At 40.3% G+C, this 20,518-nt stretch overlaps 1 protein-coding gene across 8 annotated transcripts in view; it reads left to right on the forward strand.

Annotated features, from left to right (window-relative positions):
- The window catches only part of MCTP1 (multiple C2 and transmembrane domain containing 1), a 557,812-nt gene that overhangs the window by 474,606 nt on the left and 62,688 nt on the right, over nt 1–20,518 (forward strand). For all 8 annotated transcript variants that reach the window (XM_018050030.1, XM_018050036.1, XM_018050032.1 and 5 more), the window contains one exon: nt 4,718–4,771. In XM_018050030.1, the coding sequence (XP_017905519.1) occupies nt 4,718–4,771 (54 nt within the window). The remainder of the gene's footprint in view (nt 1–4,717; nt 4,772–20,518) is intronic.

A 20,518-nucleotide genomic window follows, 5' to 3' on the forward strand; every position in this document is an offset into this window, starting at 1 on the left:
AGTGTTGCTCCATTTTGAAAATGGCTTTTTTACAATAAACAGCCACATATTATGTGTTATATGTTAATGACAAATGTTCAGCAAATATGGACTATGAAAGAAGAAATATTATGCTTTTAAAAATAGTGTGATCTGCTTATCCTTTGGCTGTCAGGTAGCTAGAATGCTGCATTTGGGCCTGTCTACATGTGTTTTTTAAAATGTCATCTTTATTAGTATTACGTTCAAGGAATAGTACCAAGAATCAGTTTCTTTCAAGACCTTCCTCCACTGTGTGGCATATAAGTCTGTGACGAGCGACATTACAGAAGGTCATGTCACTTTTAACTGCTTGCATTACATCTTTCTGATTTCCCTAGTGCCCTTCCTTTGTTTGATTAATACTACTTGCTTTCAAGCAAGGTATCAGAAAGTATAATTTGGAAAAAAGAATTCTAGAGCCAATCTGAGGTAGCCTCCCTCAAGAAAAGAGGAAAAACCCCCAACTTTGCAAAAAATGTATCTTTTCTAACACATGCATTTTTTGTCACTCTTCTTTTTTTTTCTCAGGGAAATCCTACAGATGTGTTGCTATTAAATTATTGCTGACAACTCTTTGGGCAACTGGACTTTGTATACATGAAAACAAAACTATGTAGTCCTTACTTGGTTTTATTTGCAGAGAACTGGAATTTTAGACCGGAACTTCTTTATTTTATTTGTTTTCCTTAGTTAAGTGTTAAACTCCAGCCCTCTCTTTCTAAATAGTAGGTGTTACTTGAGTTCTCTGGGAAACTTTGCAGTTTTGTGCAATCATTAAATGCACTTCAGTGATATATGCGGTTTGTTTTTAAAAGCTCAGTTTGCAGTTTCTGTATTCATTACATTTGGCCAAGGCTCTTGTCTTAGAGCACAGTCTAGCTTCTGAGATACTTGCCGTCAAAGTTATCCGTTTCGTTGGACTGTTAAAGCCTGAAAGTGAGTTGTGAAACCATAATCATTTTAATCGGGAATCTTTATCCACAGCTCTACCTGTTCCCCTTTATGCATTTCTTAGTGTCAGTGAAATATGAATCAGAATTATATGTGTCAATTAGAACCTTGAATATTTTTGTCCAGGAAAATAAATGCATCATTTAATTTCCAAAAATTAATGTTAAAGTATTACTAACTGGATGTCTTTTCTATTTTTATTAGTCATACACATTTTTTAAGTACTTTGGTACAGGTATTGTGCTGAGCACTTTAAATATTAATACATTATCTCACTGGATACCTAATCAATGCCGTGGGGTAGGTACTATGATCATCTTCATTTTCCAAGGCACCTTAAGTAAGCATCATCTGAGCAAAATGTAATAGTGGTATACATTCTGAAGCCACTTAAAAGGCATCCCTAGGAACCATCTGTATTATACATCCTCACTTGTAGATGTTTATGTTGTAACATTAAAATATCACTGGAGGAGGGGAAAAGCCGTCACTTGGGGGCTGCAACGCAACACAACGGCCTCTCTTGAACACAGCACTTTGCTGCCAAATGTAAAAGCAAATGGTTGTGTTGGGTGGTTCTGGCTGCACATTTGTGGAGCAATTGTGCGTAGCCAATTACCCGCTTGTGCAGGGTGGGAACTGTTTGGGTTTTGCAAATGAAGGGTCTGATTCTGTAGACCTCTTTTGAGGTGTTCTTGAACATAAGGTCTGCAGCTGACTTGTGAAATGTGTAAATTAAGTTCTTGGTTTGTTTCCTGGTTCAATAATATTTTTAATTTTGGAAAATTAACTTGAAGATATTGGAGAACTCCAAATCTTGAAATAATAGTTAGATATCCATGCTTTTTCTTGCCTGGCAAATCTTTGAATACACTTTAATATTTGCTTTTATTAATCTGCATCATTGATTCGATGTCTTTGCAGGTGAGCTGGTTGCGTTCTATGAAATTAATGACAGGCCTTCTACCAGTTGTTCAAAGATATGAAGCATAGATTATGTATTTCTCTGTTTAGTCTATCAACAAATATTTCTTGAACACTTATTACAAACTGCTAGGCCCAATCAGTGGAGAAGGCAATGGCACCCCACTCCAGTACTCTTGCCTGGAAAATCCTATGGATGGAGGAGTCTGGTGGGCTGCAGTCCCTGGGGTTGCGAAGAGTCGGACATGACTGAGCAACTTCCCTTTCACTTTTCACTTTCATGCATTGGAGAAGGAAATGGCAACCCACTCCAGTGTTCTTGCCTGGAGAATCCCAGGGATGGGGGAGCCTTGTGGGCTGCCGTCTGTGGGGTCGCACAGAGTCGGACATGACTGAAGCAACTTAGCAGCAGCAGCAGCAGGCCCAATCTGACACCATTTTACCTTGCTTGCATCCGTAGTGTGATATGATCGTTACTGAAGAGGAGAGACATATAATACAGTCTTAACAATAACTATCTAAAATATTGTTTGATTTTTTTTATGTACAAGAATAAAAGTATATTAATTTCATATTTCATATATGACTATATGGGTAATTTTAGGGGAAAATTACTTAATCTGATATTCATCAAATAATCATATTATATACCTCAATATACATAGTTTTTTAAAATATAGGTAATGACCAACCTTTAAAAATTACTTAATATAAACCTAACATTTGAAACATCATTTTATTAGAGTTACAAAATTATAATCATTAAAAAGGTCATGTAAGGGTTAGATCAGTCCTCTTGTTTTCCTTTTCATCCCCACCCTTTTTTTTTTTTTTTTAAATTTTTTTGGTTTTTGAACTGGGCAGAGTTTAAGAGCTGGCTCTGCTATCCCACAACCTGAGTTTGAATTCTAGTTTAGCTACTTGGTGTTTGGTGGATTCTTTTGATGCAACATAATGTACTGAAATCCTGTGACTGCTTTTCCTGTATCAACCTCCCTCACAAAGGACCCAGTTTGGAATAGCCTGGGATACAGCACCTCAGTTACCCACTGTCACTGTTGTTGCCTATGTGTGTACAATATTCATGCTTCAAATTTTCAGGAAATTAAAGGGAAACATGAAAGGCTATCTCATATCCCCCATTTAAATTCTATTGGATTATAAGCCTCTTGAGGGCTGAAATGAAGTATCTGTGTTATCCATCTTTGTATTTCCACAATCACTAGTACCATATGCCTTGGACAAGGGCATTTGTAATAAATGCTTATGGAGTGACTGAGTATAGTTAGAATGTCAAGAGTCCTTCATTCTTGCTGAGGTTGAATTGCTTTAGATGTTCCCAAAATAAGTGTAAACTCTTCCCCGATACTAGAAACAGCATATTGTGTTACTCTGGTTCTTTTGAAATGCTGAGTGTCCAAATGAAAGGCCATTTAATAGAAAATTTAAAGTATGATAGTAAATTAGGAACAATTTCTCAGTTTGTCAAATGCTTTTCATTATATTTTAGTTCATGAGAACTAGAAGTTTGTGTTTGGGCTCTTATTTTAAATGAGTGGATGCTTTTAAAATATTTGAGAAAAATTATTGGACTACCTGAGGGTCTTGATATGTTACTTCAGTCTATGTAACTCTCTGTTTAATATTCTTCATTATTGAAATTTTCATTCATAGCATATTCCTGTGTCTATCATAAAGCCATGTGAAAGAAGAGTTAGCTACCTCTGTCTTCTAAAGTTATGAGCTTTGGAGAAAGGTTTAAGAATATTTGATGACCATGATTTTATTGAATTTATTCAGAGATAAAGATACTGGATAAAAACATAAAAGCACCACAAGAATTAACAGTTATATTAAATGGCATAAATACAATCATAAGTTGGCACATAGCTGAACAATAACTCCCTTCAAAGTTGTAAAATTTTTGGTTTCCATGAAGTGTGTGTATATAAAAACATAATAAAACACCTGAAATGAGGTGAAGTCTCATTTGTAATACCTGCAGTTATATATTGATCCAGGCAAGGGGAAATTATTTAGCAAATCCGAAATGACTGTTTCATTCTGCTGAAGAAGATAAACCAGGAACCATTAAAAAAATATATGTATGCATGTCTGTCCTTATGGGCGATATATACATATTATACACGCTTGGTTATTGAATGAATTTCTTATTTTCTTTCAATAGTAATGTCCATTCTCATAACATAATCCACATGTAAAGTCGCAGAGAATAAACATTAGAGTTTCAAGTAGTCCACAAAAGGAACAGGTAATTCAGAGATAGTCAAGAGTTGACATTTATACATCAGAATTCAAATTGGAGCCATGAAAGATATTGTTAGTTTTATGCCATAGATCACTAGCGTGAATCAATGAACTGACAATTTTTTATCTTAGGGTTTGGTGACAAGTAAATTAGAAATAGCAGAGCTGTAGTCTGCTTAGTTATCTAGCTCCAAATTTAAAGTGCCTAATTAATATAGACAGTGGAGTAGGTGGAAAAAAAAAAGAAAAGAAATCTCCTGATTTAAAGCATCCTTCAAATTAGTGTTGGTTTACCTTATGCATAGTTCCGATTCTTTAAGTCGTCACAGAACATTTCACACAAATAGGGTTCCCCTGACTGGGGACTCAGGTCCCTGGCGTTCATCAATTAAATGCATAGCATTTTCCTAATCCCTGCCTCTAGATCAAAGATTCCCTCTCAGTGCCTCTGTTTCAAATGTTAATAAAGTTTTCATTTCCAAAAGGTTCAAAATGACAGAACAAAATGGTCTCTCTTAAAAAGCAGGAAAACGACTTCTGTTTCTGTCTGCAGGTAGTGGAGGACATGTTGGAGGACGAGGAAGAAGATGATGACAAAGATGACAAGGTAATTATCTTTCCCAGCACTCGGGTACCTGGGGACGGGGAAATTTAGACATGACGCTGTTTTCACAGACAGTTAAAAAAGGAGTTGAAGTGTTTTGAGTCCAGAAAATTGGACAGTGCTGTTTATCATCCTAACAATGCCACTGCGTGTTGCAAAGAGGCAGAGAGGGCTATAAATCGTCTTCGCTTTTGTCCAGAGCTGGGTCAAATATTTTTCTGCCAGGAACAAAAAATAATAATAATAATAATAATTCAGCTTGTCTGGAACTTGATAGCTCTCACGAAGATAACAGCAGTGACAACTGTTTTTGAAGGGCAAAAATTTGTCCTATCTCGAGTATTACAAATCAGGCTATACTTTGGGGGAAGAGAGAAGTGAAAAAATAGCAGCCTGTGTGTGTTAAACATGGATATCGTCATCTGTAATTTTCCAAGAATTGCTCAGCAAATGAACACATGTGTACACAGGGCTCTGGAGGGCATTTAAATAATCCCAATGCTCACTGCCCCTGGTCTAGACTTGGAAACAGCCCTACGGTTCCTTGGTCTGAAAAGTCTGTGCAGAGAGGCTCGTGTGTCAATTGCTGGTTGGCTTGCGGATGGTGACCACAGTAAATAACAGCTGGTTTCTGGGACAGCTTGAATTGGTTGTCCCCTGGGGAGAGGGGACAAGTAGAGAGAGAAACCAGAATGACTTTGCCCTGCTGCAGCAGTGCCTGGAGTCAGGAGGACAGCTTTCTATGTCGCGGAGACTACTGATGATGGTTTATAGCGTCATCTTTGGGCATTTCTTCATCTAAAACCTAAAAAGTCTTGGGGTGAGAGATTGGGAGGAGGGGTGAGAATGAGCATTCGTTTTGACCACATTGTTCGGCGTATAAAGCCCGATTTTTGACCTACACTGACTCTGTCTGACTTCTGTTCTAGTAAAGCACTGAAATTTTTTGAAGGAAGGAGAAAAACAGTATATCTTAATTTATGCCCTTGACCTTTGATTCCACTAGAGATGTACACTTATATCCCAGTGTAAGAATGTGTGTGCTGGAAGCAAGCACTGGAAATGTCCAAAATAAAATTCACAGTGATTAGTGAACTTCCTGAATGATTTTTTCCCTAATATTCAATCAATGCTAGAAGGAAAATAGACATGCATACAGAAGCACACACATGTACCTTCTTTCTCCAAGTACATTCTTTCTCCCTTCTGCTATTTCAAACATTTTAAAATTGATAGCGCTTTTATGTAAAATGTTTCTTTTGGATATCATTTAGTCATTAGCAACATCCTCAAGCATTAACAAAAATCTCCTTTCTGCAAAAACACATATGTGCTTGTTTCTAATGTTGAATAACATGAGCATACACTCCTGGCAATAAATGATATGATTGATTGTTAAGGTCAGTTGTGGAGCTGTAGAGAGCTTGTATTTTAACTCAGCACGCCAGCTCTGAATCATCATTCCTCTGCTGATAAACACTGAGCTGCCATCCATTTATGGCCATTTTCCCCTTGCTTGTTGCTGCTTTATTATTAAAGCCACCATAAAGATCCATCCTAGCAGCAAGTGTCTCCCAAGAAATGTTCATAAATGGAAACCCTTAGTGAAGTCTGGTACTTCAATGCCTCTGCTTGAAGTCAACCTATATTTTTTTAGCCGCTTTGTCGATATCCTATACACTAATCTCCCTTTGTGGTCATTTTTTAAATAGAGAAGATGTTTGTGGAAAACCAGTAGCGTACCTGGTTAACCAGCTTACCAAAACAGATATCAAGTAGAAGGTGTCATGGTGGAAGACAACTCAGATCTCAGGAGTGGCATCTGTTGTTATGCGGTGTTTGATTGTCTGGAATTGACACCTTGGTTCTAACACATTTTCAGATCTGGTTTGCTAAAGTTGACTGAAGTTTACTAACGTTTGCTAAAGTGAGTGCTTAAATAACTCTATGAATTCACCTCTCTTCTGCATAGGATGCCAAAAAACAGTGGTGTTTTCCATATGAAAGGATTGTGAGCTGATTTTCATAAATCCACCCCTTTATTTGAGTGATATATAAGAGGGTTTTGCTTTTATTCACTCATAACACAATTGATAATATAAAAACCATATCTGAACAAAAAGAAAATCTCAAATGTAATAATTTACAATAGACTTTTAGGGACTTGAATAATAGAGGGAAGAATCTTAGAGTGTATTCTGGAAATATAAAGTTTTTACTATGATAAATGAAAATATGAAAGGATACTTCAAGTTTCTATTTACCAGCTTCTATATCTCGGCTGATTCTCGCAGTGGTAAATGTTGTAAGTGTTGGCTACCAGAGTGTCTGAGTGGGAGAAGGTTAATTTCCTACTTTGAAAAATTCATTGGTTCCTCTATTTAAAGTTTGTGTATAGAGTCACGCGTAATGGAGTTTCATGAGAAAACAAATGTGTTTTTTTGCCATACGAGCAGGTACTGACCTCTAACTCTCATTATTTCTCTGTTTTTTCATATGGTATAATAGTGGGGTCAGGTCAGTGGGTCCTCTTATAGGATAAAAGTAAAAAAGATTAATAAATGTGCCAAAGCCTCACTTTAATTGAACCTGAAGCATATGTTGCAAGTATGTAAAATATGTCCCAGATGTTTCACCGGGGCTAGTGTCTTGGCTTTCGTTGATTACCACAAGGCAGCTATTAGTCCTGTAACCTTTGGACTTGGGGGTAAATGGGGTATTACGTGGCACAGAATGAAAGCACCTGTTTTCCATTCAACAAAGACCCCTGGCAGGCTTCGCCTAAGCCCATCCATATGTTTTCACTTAGCAGATTGTTGGACGATTATGAAAAGTGTCTTTCTTTAGAGCCAGCATTGATATTAGTCACTCACAATGAAAGGACAAGTCACTGGCTACTTGACAAGGTCCGTGTGAGCAGAAACCAAAGTTGTTCACTTTTTTTGAGCTTGGAGTGTTTTCCCTCATCATAATTATATAGCTGGCATAGACACAGGTATAAGAGATTGAGGCAAAGATGATAATGGCCTAACATAATAGTTTCGTGATAGCTTTTCTTTAGTGCTGCCTTTAGCACCTGGGAAGACTTTGGGTAAAATTGGTAAAGGCAGAACAATCATGATTTACCTAGATTCCCAGATCCTGAGATTTTTCCACATTATGGACTTTGAGGTTTTTTGTGTGTGAGCTCTTCCTTTTTATTAAAGCAGCTAATCATTATTCAGATGAGGGTTTGTGATGCTCAGATTTATCCTTCATTCTAGAATCCATTGTCCACATTTGCTTAAATCTAAAATTACATGGCCTCTCTCTTAATCCAATTCCATGGTTTTCACAGAGGCAGAGAATATGGGTTTGCAATGGTGAGTCTCAGTTATGAACCACTGCCTTGGTAATATTTCCACTTATATCTGCCTTGTGTGGTAGCACGAGGTTAAGCTATACTGGGGGGTGGAAATTTTCTTGAATTTAAAGTTAGAAAGACACCATATTGCATTCCTAGTTCCCTTTGTGGTAAGGCATTCTTTCAGCCATCAGCCCCAAAGTCACAGTGTGATTTTCTTACCTGATACCAAATCCTGCCTTTGTGGTTAATAGAATATCTTAGCAAATAAGGCTTAGATAAATTACCTACATGGAACTATCAACAAACTATCTAATTGGGCTTTTCACCGTGTTATGCATAGTAATACAGTGGTCAGTCTGCATGGTCCTGACATCTGATTAATGAAGACCAGCTTTCTGTTTTGTAGCTTTAAAAGTTTAGGCATGGTTTCTGTGGTGTCTCCTACCCTTGTAATGGGATCCACCTGCAGTATCAGGAAGCAGAAGATAGACTGCAGGTTTTCCTCAGGAAATGCACAGATCCAAATGCATGGCATTCTAAAAATGTTTATCGATAAAAGATATTTAAATGTTCAGACGTGTGTGCTTACATTGTTTCTCTTTTGTTCTTCAGCCATGACGTCAAGGTTACTGTGTTTCAAGATAACTAGATGTATGAAGGAAACATATCTGAGTTACTTCAAAACACAGATTGTTTGCTTTAATTCTCAAAATCTGTGTTTTCTGGCTTGATTCTGCAGCCCTCCATGTATATAACATACCCAAGATGAGTACATCTCTGCATCTCAAATCAACCGTGAGGGGGAAGGGAAGAGATAACTCTGATAAGTGGTATGAGACAAGATTGTAATCGGACAAATCGGCATTTTCTAGTTATAGTCAGTGAAATAACTTCATGGTAGGAAAACAGATCAAAGCTTTGGAGAAAGGCAGGAAAACAGGAGACAAAAAAAAAAATCCTATTTTATGTTTAACTGAAATACCATTGTATTAGCTTATTGGTATTATTAGTATTTTGTGTGTATGTATTGTTAATTTTATTTACTATTTTTAAAATGTATTAGTAGTATGTTATTAGTGGTATCATTAGTATTGTTAGTATTATTGCTTCATAACAAATTATCACAAACTTAGAGGCTTTTTAAACATTTTAAAATATTTATTTACTAAGGCTAGCAATAGTCCATTGTAAAATATTAAAATAAGATTTCTAGGTTTTTTAATATTTTAATGGGAAATAGATGGGGAAACAGTAGAAACAGTGTCAGACTTTATTTTTCGGGGTTCCAAAATCACTGCAGATGGTGGCTGTAGCCATGAAATTAAAAGACGCTTACTCCTTGGAAGAAAAGTTATGACCAACCTAGATAGTATATTCAAGAGCAGAGACATTACTTTGCCGACTAAGGTCCGCCTAGTCAAGGCTATGGTTTTTCCTGTGGTCATGTATGGATGTGAGAGTTGGACTGTGAAGAAGGCTGAGTGCCGAAGAATTGATGCGTTTGAACTGTGGTGTTGGAGAAGACTCTTGAGGGTCCCTTGGACTGCAAGGAGATCCAACCAGTCCATTCTGAAGGAGATCAGCCCTGGGATTTCTTTGGAAGGAATGATACTAAAGCTGAAGCTCCAGTACTTTGGCCATCTCATGCGAAGAGTTGACTCATTGGAAAGACTCTGATGCTGGGAGAGATCGGGGGCAGGAGGAGAAGGGGATGACCCAGGATGAGATGGCTGGATGGCATCACGGACTCAATGGACATGAGTCTGAGTGAACTCGGGAGATGGTGATGGACAGGGAGGCCTGGCATGCTGCGATTCATGGGGTCGCAAAGAGTCGGACACGACTGAACAACTGAACTGAACTGAATTTTATTGGTGTATCAGTTCAGTTCAGTCGCTCAGTTGTGTCTTTGCGACCCCATGAACCGCAGCACGCCAGGCCTCCCTGTCCATCACCAACTCCTAGAGTTTACCCAAACCCATGTCCATCGAGTCAATGATACCATCCAACCATCTCATCCTCTGTCGTCCCCTTCTCCTCCTGCCCCTAATCCCTCCCAGCATCAGAGTCTTTTCCAATGAGTCAACTCTTTGCATGAGGGGGCCAAAGTATTGGAGCTTCAGCCTCAACATCAGTCCGTCCAATGAACACCCAAGACTGATCTCCTTTAGGATGGACTGGTTGGATCTCCTTGCAGTCCAAGGGACTCTCAAGAGTCTTCTCCAACACCACAGTTCAAAAGCATCAATTCTTTGGCACTCAGCTTTCTTTCTAGACCAACTCTCACATCCATACATGACCACTGGAAAAACCATAGCCTTGACTAGATGGACCTTTGTTGGCAAAGTAATGTCTCTGCTTTTTAATATGCTGTCTAGGTTGGTCATAACTTTCCTTCCAGGGAGTAAGCGTCTTTTAATTTCATGGCTGCAGTCACCATCTGCAGTGACTTTGGAGCCCAGAATATTGAAGTTAGCCACTGTTTCCACTGTTTCCCCATCTATTTGCCATGAAGTGATGGGACCAGATGCCATGATCTTCGTTTTCTGAATGTTGAGCTTTAAGCCAACTTTTTCAGTTTCCTCTTTCACTTTCATCAAGAGGCTCTTTAGATCTTCTTCACTTTCTGCCATAAGGGTGGTGTCATCTGCATATCTGAGGTTATTGATATTTCTCCCGGCAATCCTGATTCCAGCTTGTGCTTCCTCCAGCCCAGTGTTTCTCATGATGTACTCTGCATAGAAGTTAAATAAGCAGGGTGACAATATACAGCCTTGTATTGGAGTATAGTTAATTTATAATGTGTTAGTTTCAGGTGTAGAGCAGAATGGTTCAGTTATATATAAACATATATTCATTCCTTTGTAGATTCTTTTCTCATATAGATTATCACAGAATATTGAGTATAGTTCCCTGTGCTATAAGTAGGTCCTTGTGAGTCTGTTCAGTTCAGTTGCTCAGTTGTGTCCAATTCTTTGTGACCCCAAGGACTGTGGCATACCAGGACTCCCTGTCCATCACCAACTCCCAGAACTTGTTAAAACCCATGTCCACTGAGTCATTGATGCCATCCAACCATCTTATCCTCTGTCATCCCCTTCTCATCCTGCCCCCAATCCCTCCCAGCACCAGAGTCTTTTCCAATGAGTCAATTTGCATCAGGTGACCAAAGTATTTGAGTTTCAGCTTCAGCATCAGTCCTTCCAATGAATATTCAGGACTGATTTCCTTTAGGATTGACTGGTTGGATCTCCTTGCAGTCCAAGGGACTCAAGAGTCTTCTCCAACACCACAGTTCAAAAGCATCAATTATTCAGTGCTCAGCTTTCTTTATGGTCCAACTCATCACATCACATGTGTATGAGGTAGATAACATGTGAGTTATCTACTTTATACACAGATTGTGTGTGTGTGTGTGTGTGTGTGTGTATTCATCCCAAGCTCCTGATTTATCCCTGTCCTCCTTGTTTCCCCTTTGGCAAGTTTGTTTGGGTATCTGTAAGTCTGTTTCTGTTTTATAAATATGTTCATTTGTATCTTTTTAAATTAGATTCCACATATGAGTGCTTTCATATGATACTTGTTTTTGATTTCCTTCACTTAGTATGACAATCTCCAGGTCCATCCATGTTGCTGCAAATGGCAGATTTCATTTTTTTAATGGATGAGCAATATTACATGATATTCATGGACGCATCTCCCTTATCCACTCCTCTGTCAATGGACGTTTAGGTTGCTTCCATGTCTTGGCTGTTGTAAATAGTACTGCAGTGAACATCCTTTCAGATTATGGTTTTCTCTGGATGTATGCCCAGGAGTAAGCCTGCTGGATCATATAATAGTTCTATTTTAAGTTTTTTTAAGAAATTTCCATACTGTTGTCCATAGCGGTTGTGCCAATTTACATTCCCACCAGCAGTGTAGGAGGGTTCCCTTTTCTCCACACGCTCTCCACAGCATTTACTCTTTTTAGACTTTTTGATGATGACCATTCTAACCAGAGTGAGGCAATACTTCACTGTAGTTTTGATCTGCATCTCTCTGGTGCTTAGTGATGCTGAGTGTCTTTTCGTGTGCTTTTTGGCCATCTGTATGTCTTCTTTGGAGGAGTGTCTGTTTAGATCTTCTGCCTATTTGTTTTATTGAACTGTTTGGTTTTTTGACATAGAGCTACATGAGCTGTTTCTATATTTTGGAGATTAATCCATTGTCAGTTGCTTCGTTTGCAAATATTTTCTCCCATTTTGTGTGTTGTCTTTTCATTTTGTTAATGGTTTCCTTTGCTGTGCAGAAGCTTTTAGATTTAATTAGGTCTTACTTGTTTATTTTGTTTTGATTTTCATTATTCTAGGAAGTGGCTCAAAAATGATATTGTTGCAATTTATGTCAAAGAGTTTTCTGCCTGTGTTTTCTTCTAATAGTTTTATAGTGTCTGGCCTTACATTTAGGTCTTTGACCTATTTCGAATGTAGTTTTGTGTATGGTGTCAGAGACTATTCTCATTCCATTCTTTGGCAGTAGCTGTCCAGTTTCCCCAGCACTTATTGAAGAGATTATCTATTCTCTATTGTATGTTCTTGCCTCTATTGTTGTCGGTTAATTGACCATAGGTGTGTGAGTTTATTTCTGGCTACAACCATTTATTAGCTCTCAGTTCAGTAGATCAGAAGTCCAGGTATGGCTCAACTGGGTTCTCTGCCCAGTCTCACATTCAAAGTTTCAGTCAAGCTGAATTCTTGCTTAGAGGCTCTGCAGAAAAATCCACTTTCAAGCTCCTTTAATTTGTTGGTAGAATTCAGTTCTTGGCAGTGAGGGGACTGAAGCCTTGCTTTCTTGCTGGCTCTCTGCACCTAGTGTCTACTTGCCGTGGCCCCACCCATCTTGATATCCGTCAGTGGAGAATCTCCCTGTATCAAGTCTCCTTCATACGTCAAGTACATTTCTTCAAGAGCCTTGTTGCTTTAAGGGGTCGCCTGATAACGTCAGGCCCACCAAAGATACTCTCCCTTTTAAAAGTCAACTGTAACATAACCTAATCATGACAATGACTATCCCATCATATTCCCAAATCCCCCTCACAAACAAAGGCAGGGGATTATATAGGATATATACATCAGGAGGTAGGAATCTTGACAGCCATCTTAGAATTCTGCCTAATACAACCATCTAGTCCCACCCATGCTCTAAAGCAAAAAGGGAGCAGTTTCTGCATTCCTTGCTTTGCTACAACCTGATATAACTACCTTGCAGCAAACAAATTAGGAAATCCTGCCTGCCTGGACATAGCCTTTCAAAGATGATAGGAAACATCTTAGACCAGAGGTATAAACTGAGATATATTTTACAGTCATAATACAATATGTTCAGGTTCAATCCTTGGATCAGGAAGATCCCCTGAAGGAGGAAATGGCAACCCACTCCAGTATTCTTGCCTGGAGAATTCCATGGACAGAGGAGCCTGGCAGGCTATGGTCCATGGGGTTGCAAAGAGTCAGGCATGACTGAGTGCACACATGCACGTGTGTGCGTGCAAACACACTCTCACACACACAATATGCTCCAGTTGCTTATTATCTGATTCACCTCTGCTATGAGGGATGGTTAAGAATGCAGAGAGCCCAATGAGCTCTTTACCCTTGTTGCTTCCTCCTGGGGAGAAGAGCAAATAAGAATAAAATCAGCAATAAGTGAGAAAGGACCCATTCCTCCTTTTGGTGCCTGGACCCACTGAGCAGATAGACACGTGACCTCAAGTCAGTAGGCTCTCCTTCCAACTAGAATCATAGCAAGATTGACACTGGAGGATACCCAAGACAGGTGAAAGAAGGCTGCCTTGCTGCCCTGGGCCTCCATCTCCTGGAAGGTCGGAGGCTTTCTGGCTATGCACGTGTGGTTCACCAACACCCCCCACCCTGTGGGCTTTCTCAGGGGCTGCCTCTTTGCACAGCCCTTGGGTCAGAGTCCGTCCAACACATTCAGCTGGCCCGTGGAGCCAGGCTCCATGCCAAGGTGACCCTGGCCAGGGCATCAGGGGAGGTGTTCATGATGCCTGAGCTTTGTTTGATAGAGGGCATGGACCAGAGTCCTTAGCAGGAGTCTGGGATTAGGGCCCTCTAGCACCAGGGGCACCCAGGTGTTTCTCATCCCAGGACTCCCTTGCAGGCTGCTGGAACCCCTGCAGTTTCATGAGAGCTCCCTTCCTTTGAGCCCCTGACACTCAGCACATCCCAGTGCACCCCCTCCCTGCCTCTCCTAGTTTTAAAGAGGAAACTATGCTTCTAATACAAACTTAAGTGAATCGCCAAAGGTGATGTAGACAGTCAGTGGTAGAGCCAAGGCTAAACACTCAGGTTTCCAATATCGCATCTTTACTCTTCCTTAATGTTTTCCAGGGGGAAAAAAAATCAGAGTATAGATGCAAATGATCTCAGGGATGGTCTGTAGAAGCACAATCAGGAAACATACCATCCCAGCTAGCAAGGGGCTATTTACACCTCTGTCTCCTTTTCTTCTCACTCTTCTCTTTCACTTTCAGCTCTTTCCCATCATACCAGCTGAGGGGCTGTGTGGTAGGCAGAATAATAGCCCCCTAAGAGGTCCCTGCTAATCCCTAGAACCTGAGAATATGTTACACTACATTGTAAAGAGGCATTAAGTGGCAGATGGAATGAAGGTTGCTAATCAGCTCACTTTGCAATAGGGAGCTAATCCTGGATTATCTGAGTGGGCCCAACATAACAAGTGTCCTAAAAAGTGGCAGAGACCCTCAGAGTGGGTAGCAGCTGGCAGCCACTGTGCAACTATGGCCAGAAGCAATGCTCAGAACCTTCCCAGCGAGAAGGAAGAGCTGCTGAATCACCCGGACCACCTGAAGCGGAGCTCTCCCAGCTGTACATCGCCAAAGTGACAGGCGACACGTGTTCCAAGTTCTCCAAGATCTGCACTGTCCACGAGTTCACTGCCCTTATTCTCACCGTCATTAACCAGACTCAGGAAGAATACCTCAGGAAGTTCCATAAGCCCCAGGATCTGCTGCCCAAGAAAGTACGTGCCCTGAACCCCAGGCTCAACGAGCACAGGAAGTTCAAAGACCATGGAGAAGCAGCAGCCACAGAAGACGCGCTGCAGTGGAGACACACAGGCAAGCCGGGAGCACCGGCTTGAATCAAGCATACACCAAGCGGGAGTGCAGTGGGGTGGGCGGGGCAGGGAGGTAAGCAGCTATACTGGCTTTGAAGGTGGAGGAAGGGGCCATAACCCAAGGAATGTGGGCAGCGTTTAGAAACTAGAAAGGCCCCTAGACACTCCAGAAAGAAATGTGGCCTTGCCCACATCCTGATTTTAGCCCAGTGAGACCCATTTTCAACATCTGAACTGCAGAATTGTAAGGTAATAAGCTTACATTGTTTAAGCCACTAGGTTTAAGATAATTTGTTACAGCAACAATAGGAACCAACACTTCAAACTTCATTTTCTATACTTCTCAGAAAGCCCTAAATCTGAGCTCCTAATTTTTCCTTATTATCTTAGTCCTACTGTGCTATATAAATATGGCTATATGATTTTTCATTTAATGTGGAAACTAAAAGCAGAATCTAACAAAACAAATGTTTTTATTCAGATTGCCTTAATTTTTATTTCAGAAAGCTTGTCCAAATCGAGAGTGAGTTAGAACCCATCTCTAGTGCAGTGGGTTACTTTCCTATTTAGGAAAGTATTATTATTATTCTTCATTGGTGAGTGGGGCACCAAACCATGGTTAACTTCATTTTTCAACAAAGGAAATCCACTTCCTCACAACATTCATTCTATTTCTTAAAATGTTTCATTCCACAAAGCACGGGGACACAGGATACTAGCTTTATTTAGGTCACAGACCCTTTCAGAATCTGAAGACAGCTGTGGATTTTCTCCCCAGAAGAAAACACATAAACACATATGTAAATAACTTTTTGTGCCATTTTTTTTTTGCAACGGAAACGGAATTATTTTCCAGAGACTATAAAGTATCTTTCTAAAGTCTTATCTCTGTTGCTCTCACCACATTTCTCTTGACATTAATGCCTATTTTCCTCAAACACCTGAGATATATGCAAATTTTTCAAGTAAAAATAAAGTTTAATTCAGCTCAAAAGTAAGATTCTACTAGAATGCTGATGTTTGGCTTTGATATTGAAATTATGGAGTGGTTTTTTTGACACAGCAATAGGCTTGTTATTTTTGACATCTGTTTGACTATGACTTTTCAGTTTCATGGCAATAAGTTCTTGAAATACTCACTTGGCAGAACAAAACAGTAACAAATAAAATGGGAGCTGCTGTGGCTTTATTAGATGAGGGTTAGACATAGTGAGATTCCTAGAGTTCTCCAAAATTCTTGTTGAGTTCATGCTTTGAAAAGTCTGCATCGTTAATGCTTTGTCATTTTTTTTTTTAAAGGATCAAATATTCATGGTTGCATGTTAAGGTCATCCGAGGCAGGATTAGCTTTGAAAGGGTTATCTAAGGACTCCAGCTGCCTATCGGTTCCTACCTGTAAACAAATTGGAAAGCTTTGTTACGCATTCCAGCTTGCGGAAGCCCTTCTCCAGCCTTGAACTCCTTAGGTAGCTGTCTGCCTTCCACGGTGCACTGTTAAAGAATCCACTTGCCAATGCAGGAGACGCAAGAGACACAGGTTCGATCCCTGGGATGGAAAGATCCTCAGGAGAAGGAAATGGGAGCCCACTCAAGTATCCTTGCCTAGGAAATCCCATGGACAGAGGAGCCTGGCAGGGCTACAGTCTGTGGGGTTGCAGAGTCAGACTCAATTGAGCGACCTAGCAAGTAGACACACACATATTGCCTCCCACGTGCTCTTCCAGAGTGGCAGGTGAGCTGACAAAAATTTAAATGAAAAGATTGACCTAGGTAACTTGGCAAGAATATCCATCAAGTATGACAGAGGATGAGATAGTTAGATGGCATCACTGACTCAATGGACATTTGGAGTTTGTCCATTGGACTCTGAAGTTTGAGTAAACTGGGAGTTGGTGATGGACAGGGAAGTCTGGCGTGCTGCAGTCCACGGGGTCACGAAGAGTCAGACACAACTGAGTGACTGAACCGAAAGTGAACTGCCTGGACTCTTTCCTGTTGCGTTACTCTAATAGTTGGATTTCTTTGGCCTCAAAAGAAAAAAAGTGGAATTTGCATTTGAAGGTCAACCAAACATTTGAAGACAGGTCCTCTGGAAAGCTAGTTAACTTTGTTTTGCAGCCCTGAATTGACTCTTCTACTCTCATTTCTTGACAAGACTTCTTGAAATAGCAGTGTGTCAGCCCTGGCTTTCAGGAGGTTGATAATGTTCATAGAAATAGACACAGTTTTTTCATGATCGCTGGCAGAGTCGTTGACATGGGCTGACACCACTGCATGTTGAGATGAGGAGCGTGTTTCTTCACCAAAGCAGCAGAACCAGATGTGTTGCCAAGCGTCACAGATGCTCCATCTGAGCGCAGGGTGCCAAGATCTCTATTCCGCCTGAAAGTTTGTTTGGCAAAGAAATCCTTCACCATATTAAAGACACAGGTTCTATAAGGAGTTCACAATGTAGGAATTCTTCCTCGATTGTGATAACTTGCCAACAGAAGTTGGCTATGGAAATAGAGGTATATATTGTCATTAAGTTATTAATATATGCAAAAGAGGAAATATTAAAGAGAGGTCAGAAAATCTGCTGTGGCAACAGCATTTGATGAGAACACAACCTCAGGAAACATGTTGCTTAACCAAAATATTTCAGTGGCCAGGGAGTGGGTTATTTTTCTTGGTCTTATGATGAACTCAAAAAAATGTTTGAACGCGAGTCTTTTTGTCTTGGGGGATATCCAAAGCCAGGTAAAGTTCCAGTTTGTAAAAATCAAGATATTTTCATATAAAGAGAAAGATCCACAATGTCGTATAGATTTTTAGAGCAGACAGCTTTAGGTACTTCTTCAGTTTTGTTGGTTCAGTGATTCCATGGGCCGGAATCTTGTCACGCAAGAAATACTGCCCCTTTTGTGTTACCCTGCACTCCATAATTAATATAAAATTAATAGATATAAAAGTTACGTGGTACTTTTTTTTCTTTGCAATTTTCCAGCTGTAGCCAAACTCAAAGTAAACAAAGGTATATGCCTATGGCTATAATCACGTTAGCAGGGTGAGTCTCCTTAGATTCCTGTCAATAGGAAACTGTTCTAGAGGCCTTAACACGGTAGTGACGATGCCAGCTGTCTCTTTACCTCCTGTAGCATCGATGGCAAAATGCCTTCTGTGCTGCCCTTTCGTGCCGACTGATCTTAGGCTGGGCCATGGACCTCTCTTTGGCTGACCCATGCCACTTCCCAACAAGAAGGCTCAAGAGCTGTCCTTTGGCTCTGCCCTCTCTCTATCCTTCTGAAACGCAACTGGAACTTTCCATGGAGAAGGACTTCCTTCAGCCTGAATTCTGGAGTAAAGATGACATGGTGTGTGTGTATTAGTTGATAGTCATGTCTGACTCTTTGAGACCCCATGGGCTGTGGCCCACCGGGCTCCTCTGTCCATGGGATTCTCCAGGCAAGAATACTAGATTGGGTTGCCATGCCCTCCCCCAGGGGATCTTCCTGACCCAGGGATCAAACCTGGGTCTCTGGCCTTACAGGCAGATTCTTTACCCTCTGAGCCATCAGGGAAGACCCTTCAGCCTGAATTCTGGAGTAAAGATGACATGGAGCCAGCCCATATGATCATGAATTTTGAGCAAAAAATAAGCCTTTGTTTTTATAGGTATCTGTGATTTTGAGGTCCTATTTTCACTGCAAACACATGATTTAGTCTAGGCTGATAGGTACAGCATTCCATGCCATATCCTCTATGTGAATCAGTGTCCTCATATTATCTGAAAAGCAAAGTCTTAGAAAGGAAGTATTAAAATGTTATTTTCTTCCCAAATCCAGAAACCTAGCCCCACCCTTTGAAGCCCAGTCTCAGATATAGGATGAACTAATTTGCTCTTGTGTCTCTCATATTGAAAACTGATACTTTTTTATTTACCATAAACATATATTGAAGGACAAGCCACTAGGCAGACAAAGATAAATATGACACCGTTCAGGCCTTTCAGGAGTCATTGTCTGATGGGACCCTTGGTGATGTAAGCTAATAGCTGTAATACAGTGAGAAAAATGTCATAGCAAAGTAGTGAACAGAATCTGGGTGGGCAAAACAGGAGGATGACCATATTCATAGGACTGTTGGCAAATGTTGCACAGAAGAAGCGGCATTGGGTTTGGGTCTTGAAGGATACACAAGGATGTGTGGTGTGAAATCAAGTAATGTATGAAGCCACAGGAGCAAAGTGGAGGAAAGTGTCCTGGTCAGGGAAATTTAGGGTTGCAAAGGCTTGTGTTATTCAGTTTTGAATTGTGTCCGACTCTTTGCAACCCCCTGGACTACAGCACTCCAGGCTTCCCTGTCCTTCCCTGCCTACCAGAGTTTTCTCAAACTCATGTCCATTGAGTCGGTGATGCCATCCAACCATCTCATCCCCTGTCTCATCCCCTCTCCTCCCGCTCTCAATCTTTCCCAGTATCAGGGTATTTTCCAATGTGTCAGCTCTTTGCATCAGGCGACCAAAGTATTGGAGCTTCAGCATCAGTCCTTCCGATGAATTTTCAGGGTTAATTTCCTTTAGGATTGACTGGGTTGATCTCTTTGCAGTCCAAGGAACTTTCAAGAGTCTTCTTCAACACCACTGTTCGAAAGCATCAGTTCTTTAGTGCTCAGCCTTCTTTATGATCCAACTCTCACATCCGTACATGACTACTGGAAAAACCAGAGCCTTGACTATACGGACTTTTGTTGGCCAAGTGATGTCTCTGCTTTTTTATATGCTGTCTAGATTTGTCATGGATTTCCTTCCAAGGAGCAAGAGTCTTTTAATTTCATGACTGCAGTCACCATCTACAGTGATTTTGGAACCCAAGAAAATAAAATCTGTCACTCTTTCCACTTTTTCCCTTTCTACTTGCCATGAAGTGTTGAGACTGGATGCCACGATCTTAGTTTTATGAATGTTGTTTTATGCCAACTTTTTCACTCTCTGTTTTTTGCCATCGTCTAAGGAATTTGAAGTCTATTCTCCAAGCAATGAAGAATCAAAGGCAGTTCTAAAATAAGAAACTGTCGTCTTGAAATTTGTGCTTTATGAAGGAAACTTTGGCAACAGGGAAGAGGATGGCATAAGAAGGAGATGAACCTTGAAGGGAGGTGGGCTGGAAGGTTCCACAGTAGCCCCAGCAGTAAAATAATGGCAATCTTGTACCTACATGGTAATAGTGACAATAGAAAGAAATTTGAGAGATATATTTATCTATCTCTGTAATATGATTATTGAA

Source organism: Capra hircus, chromosome 7, assembly GCF_001704415.2.
Source record: "Capra hircus breed San Clemente chromosome 7, ASM170441v1, whole genome shotgun sequence".
Taxonomy (NCBI): domain Eukaryota; kingdom Metazoa; phylum Chordata; class Mammalia; order Artiodactyla; family Bovidae; genus Capra; species Capra hircus.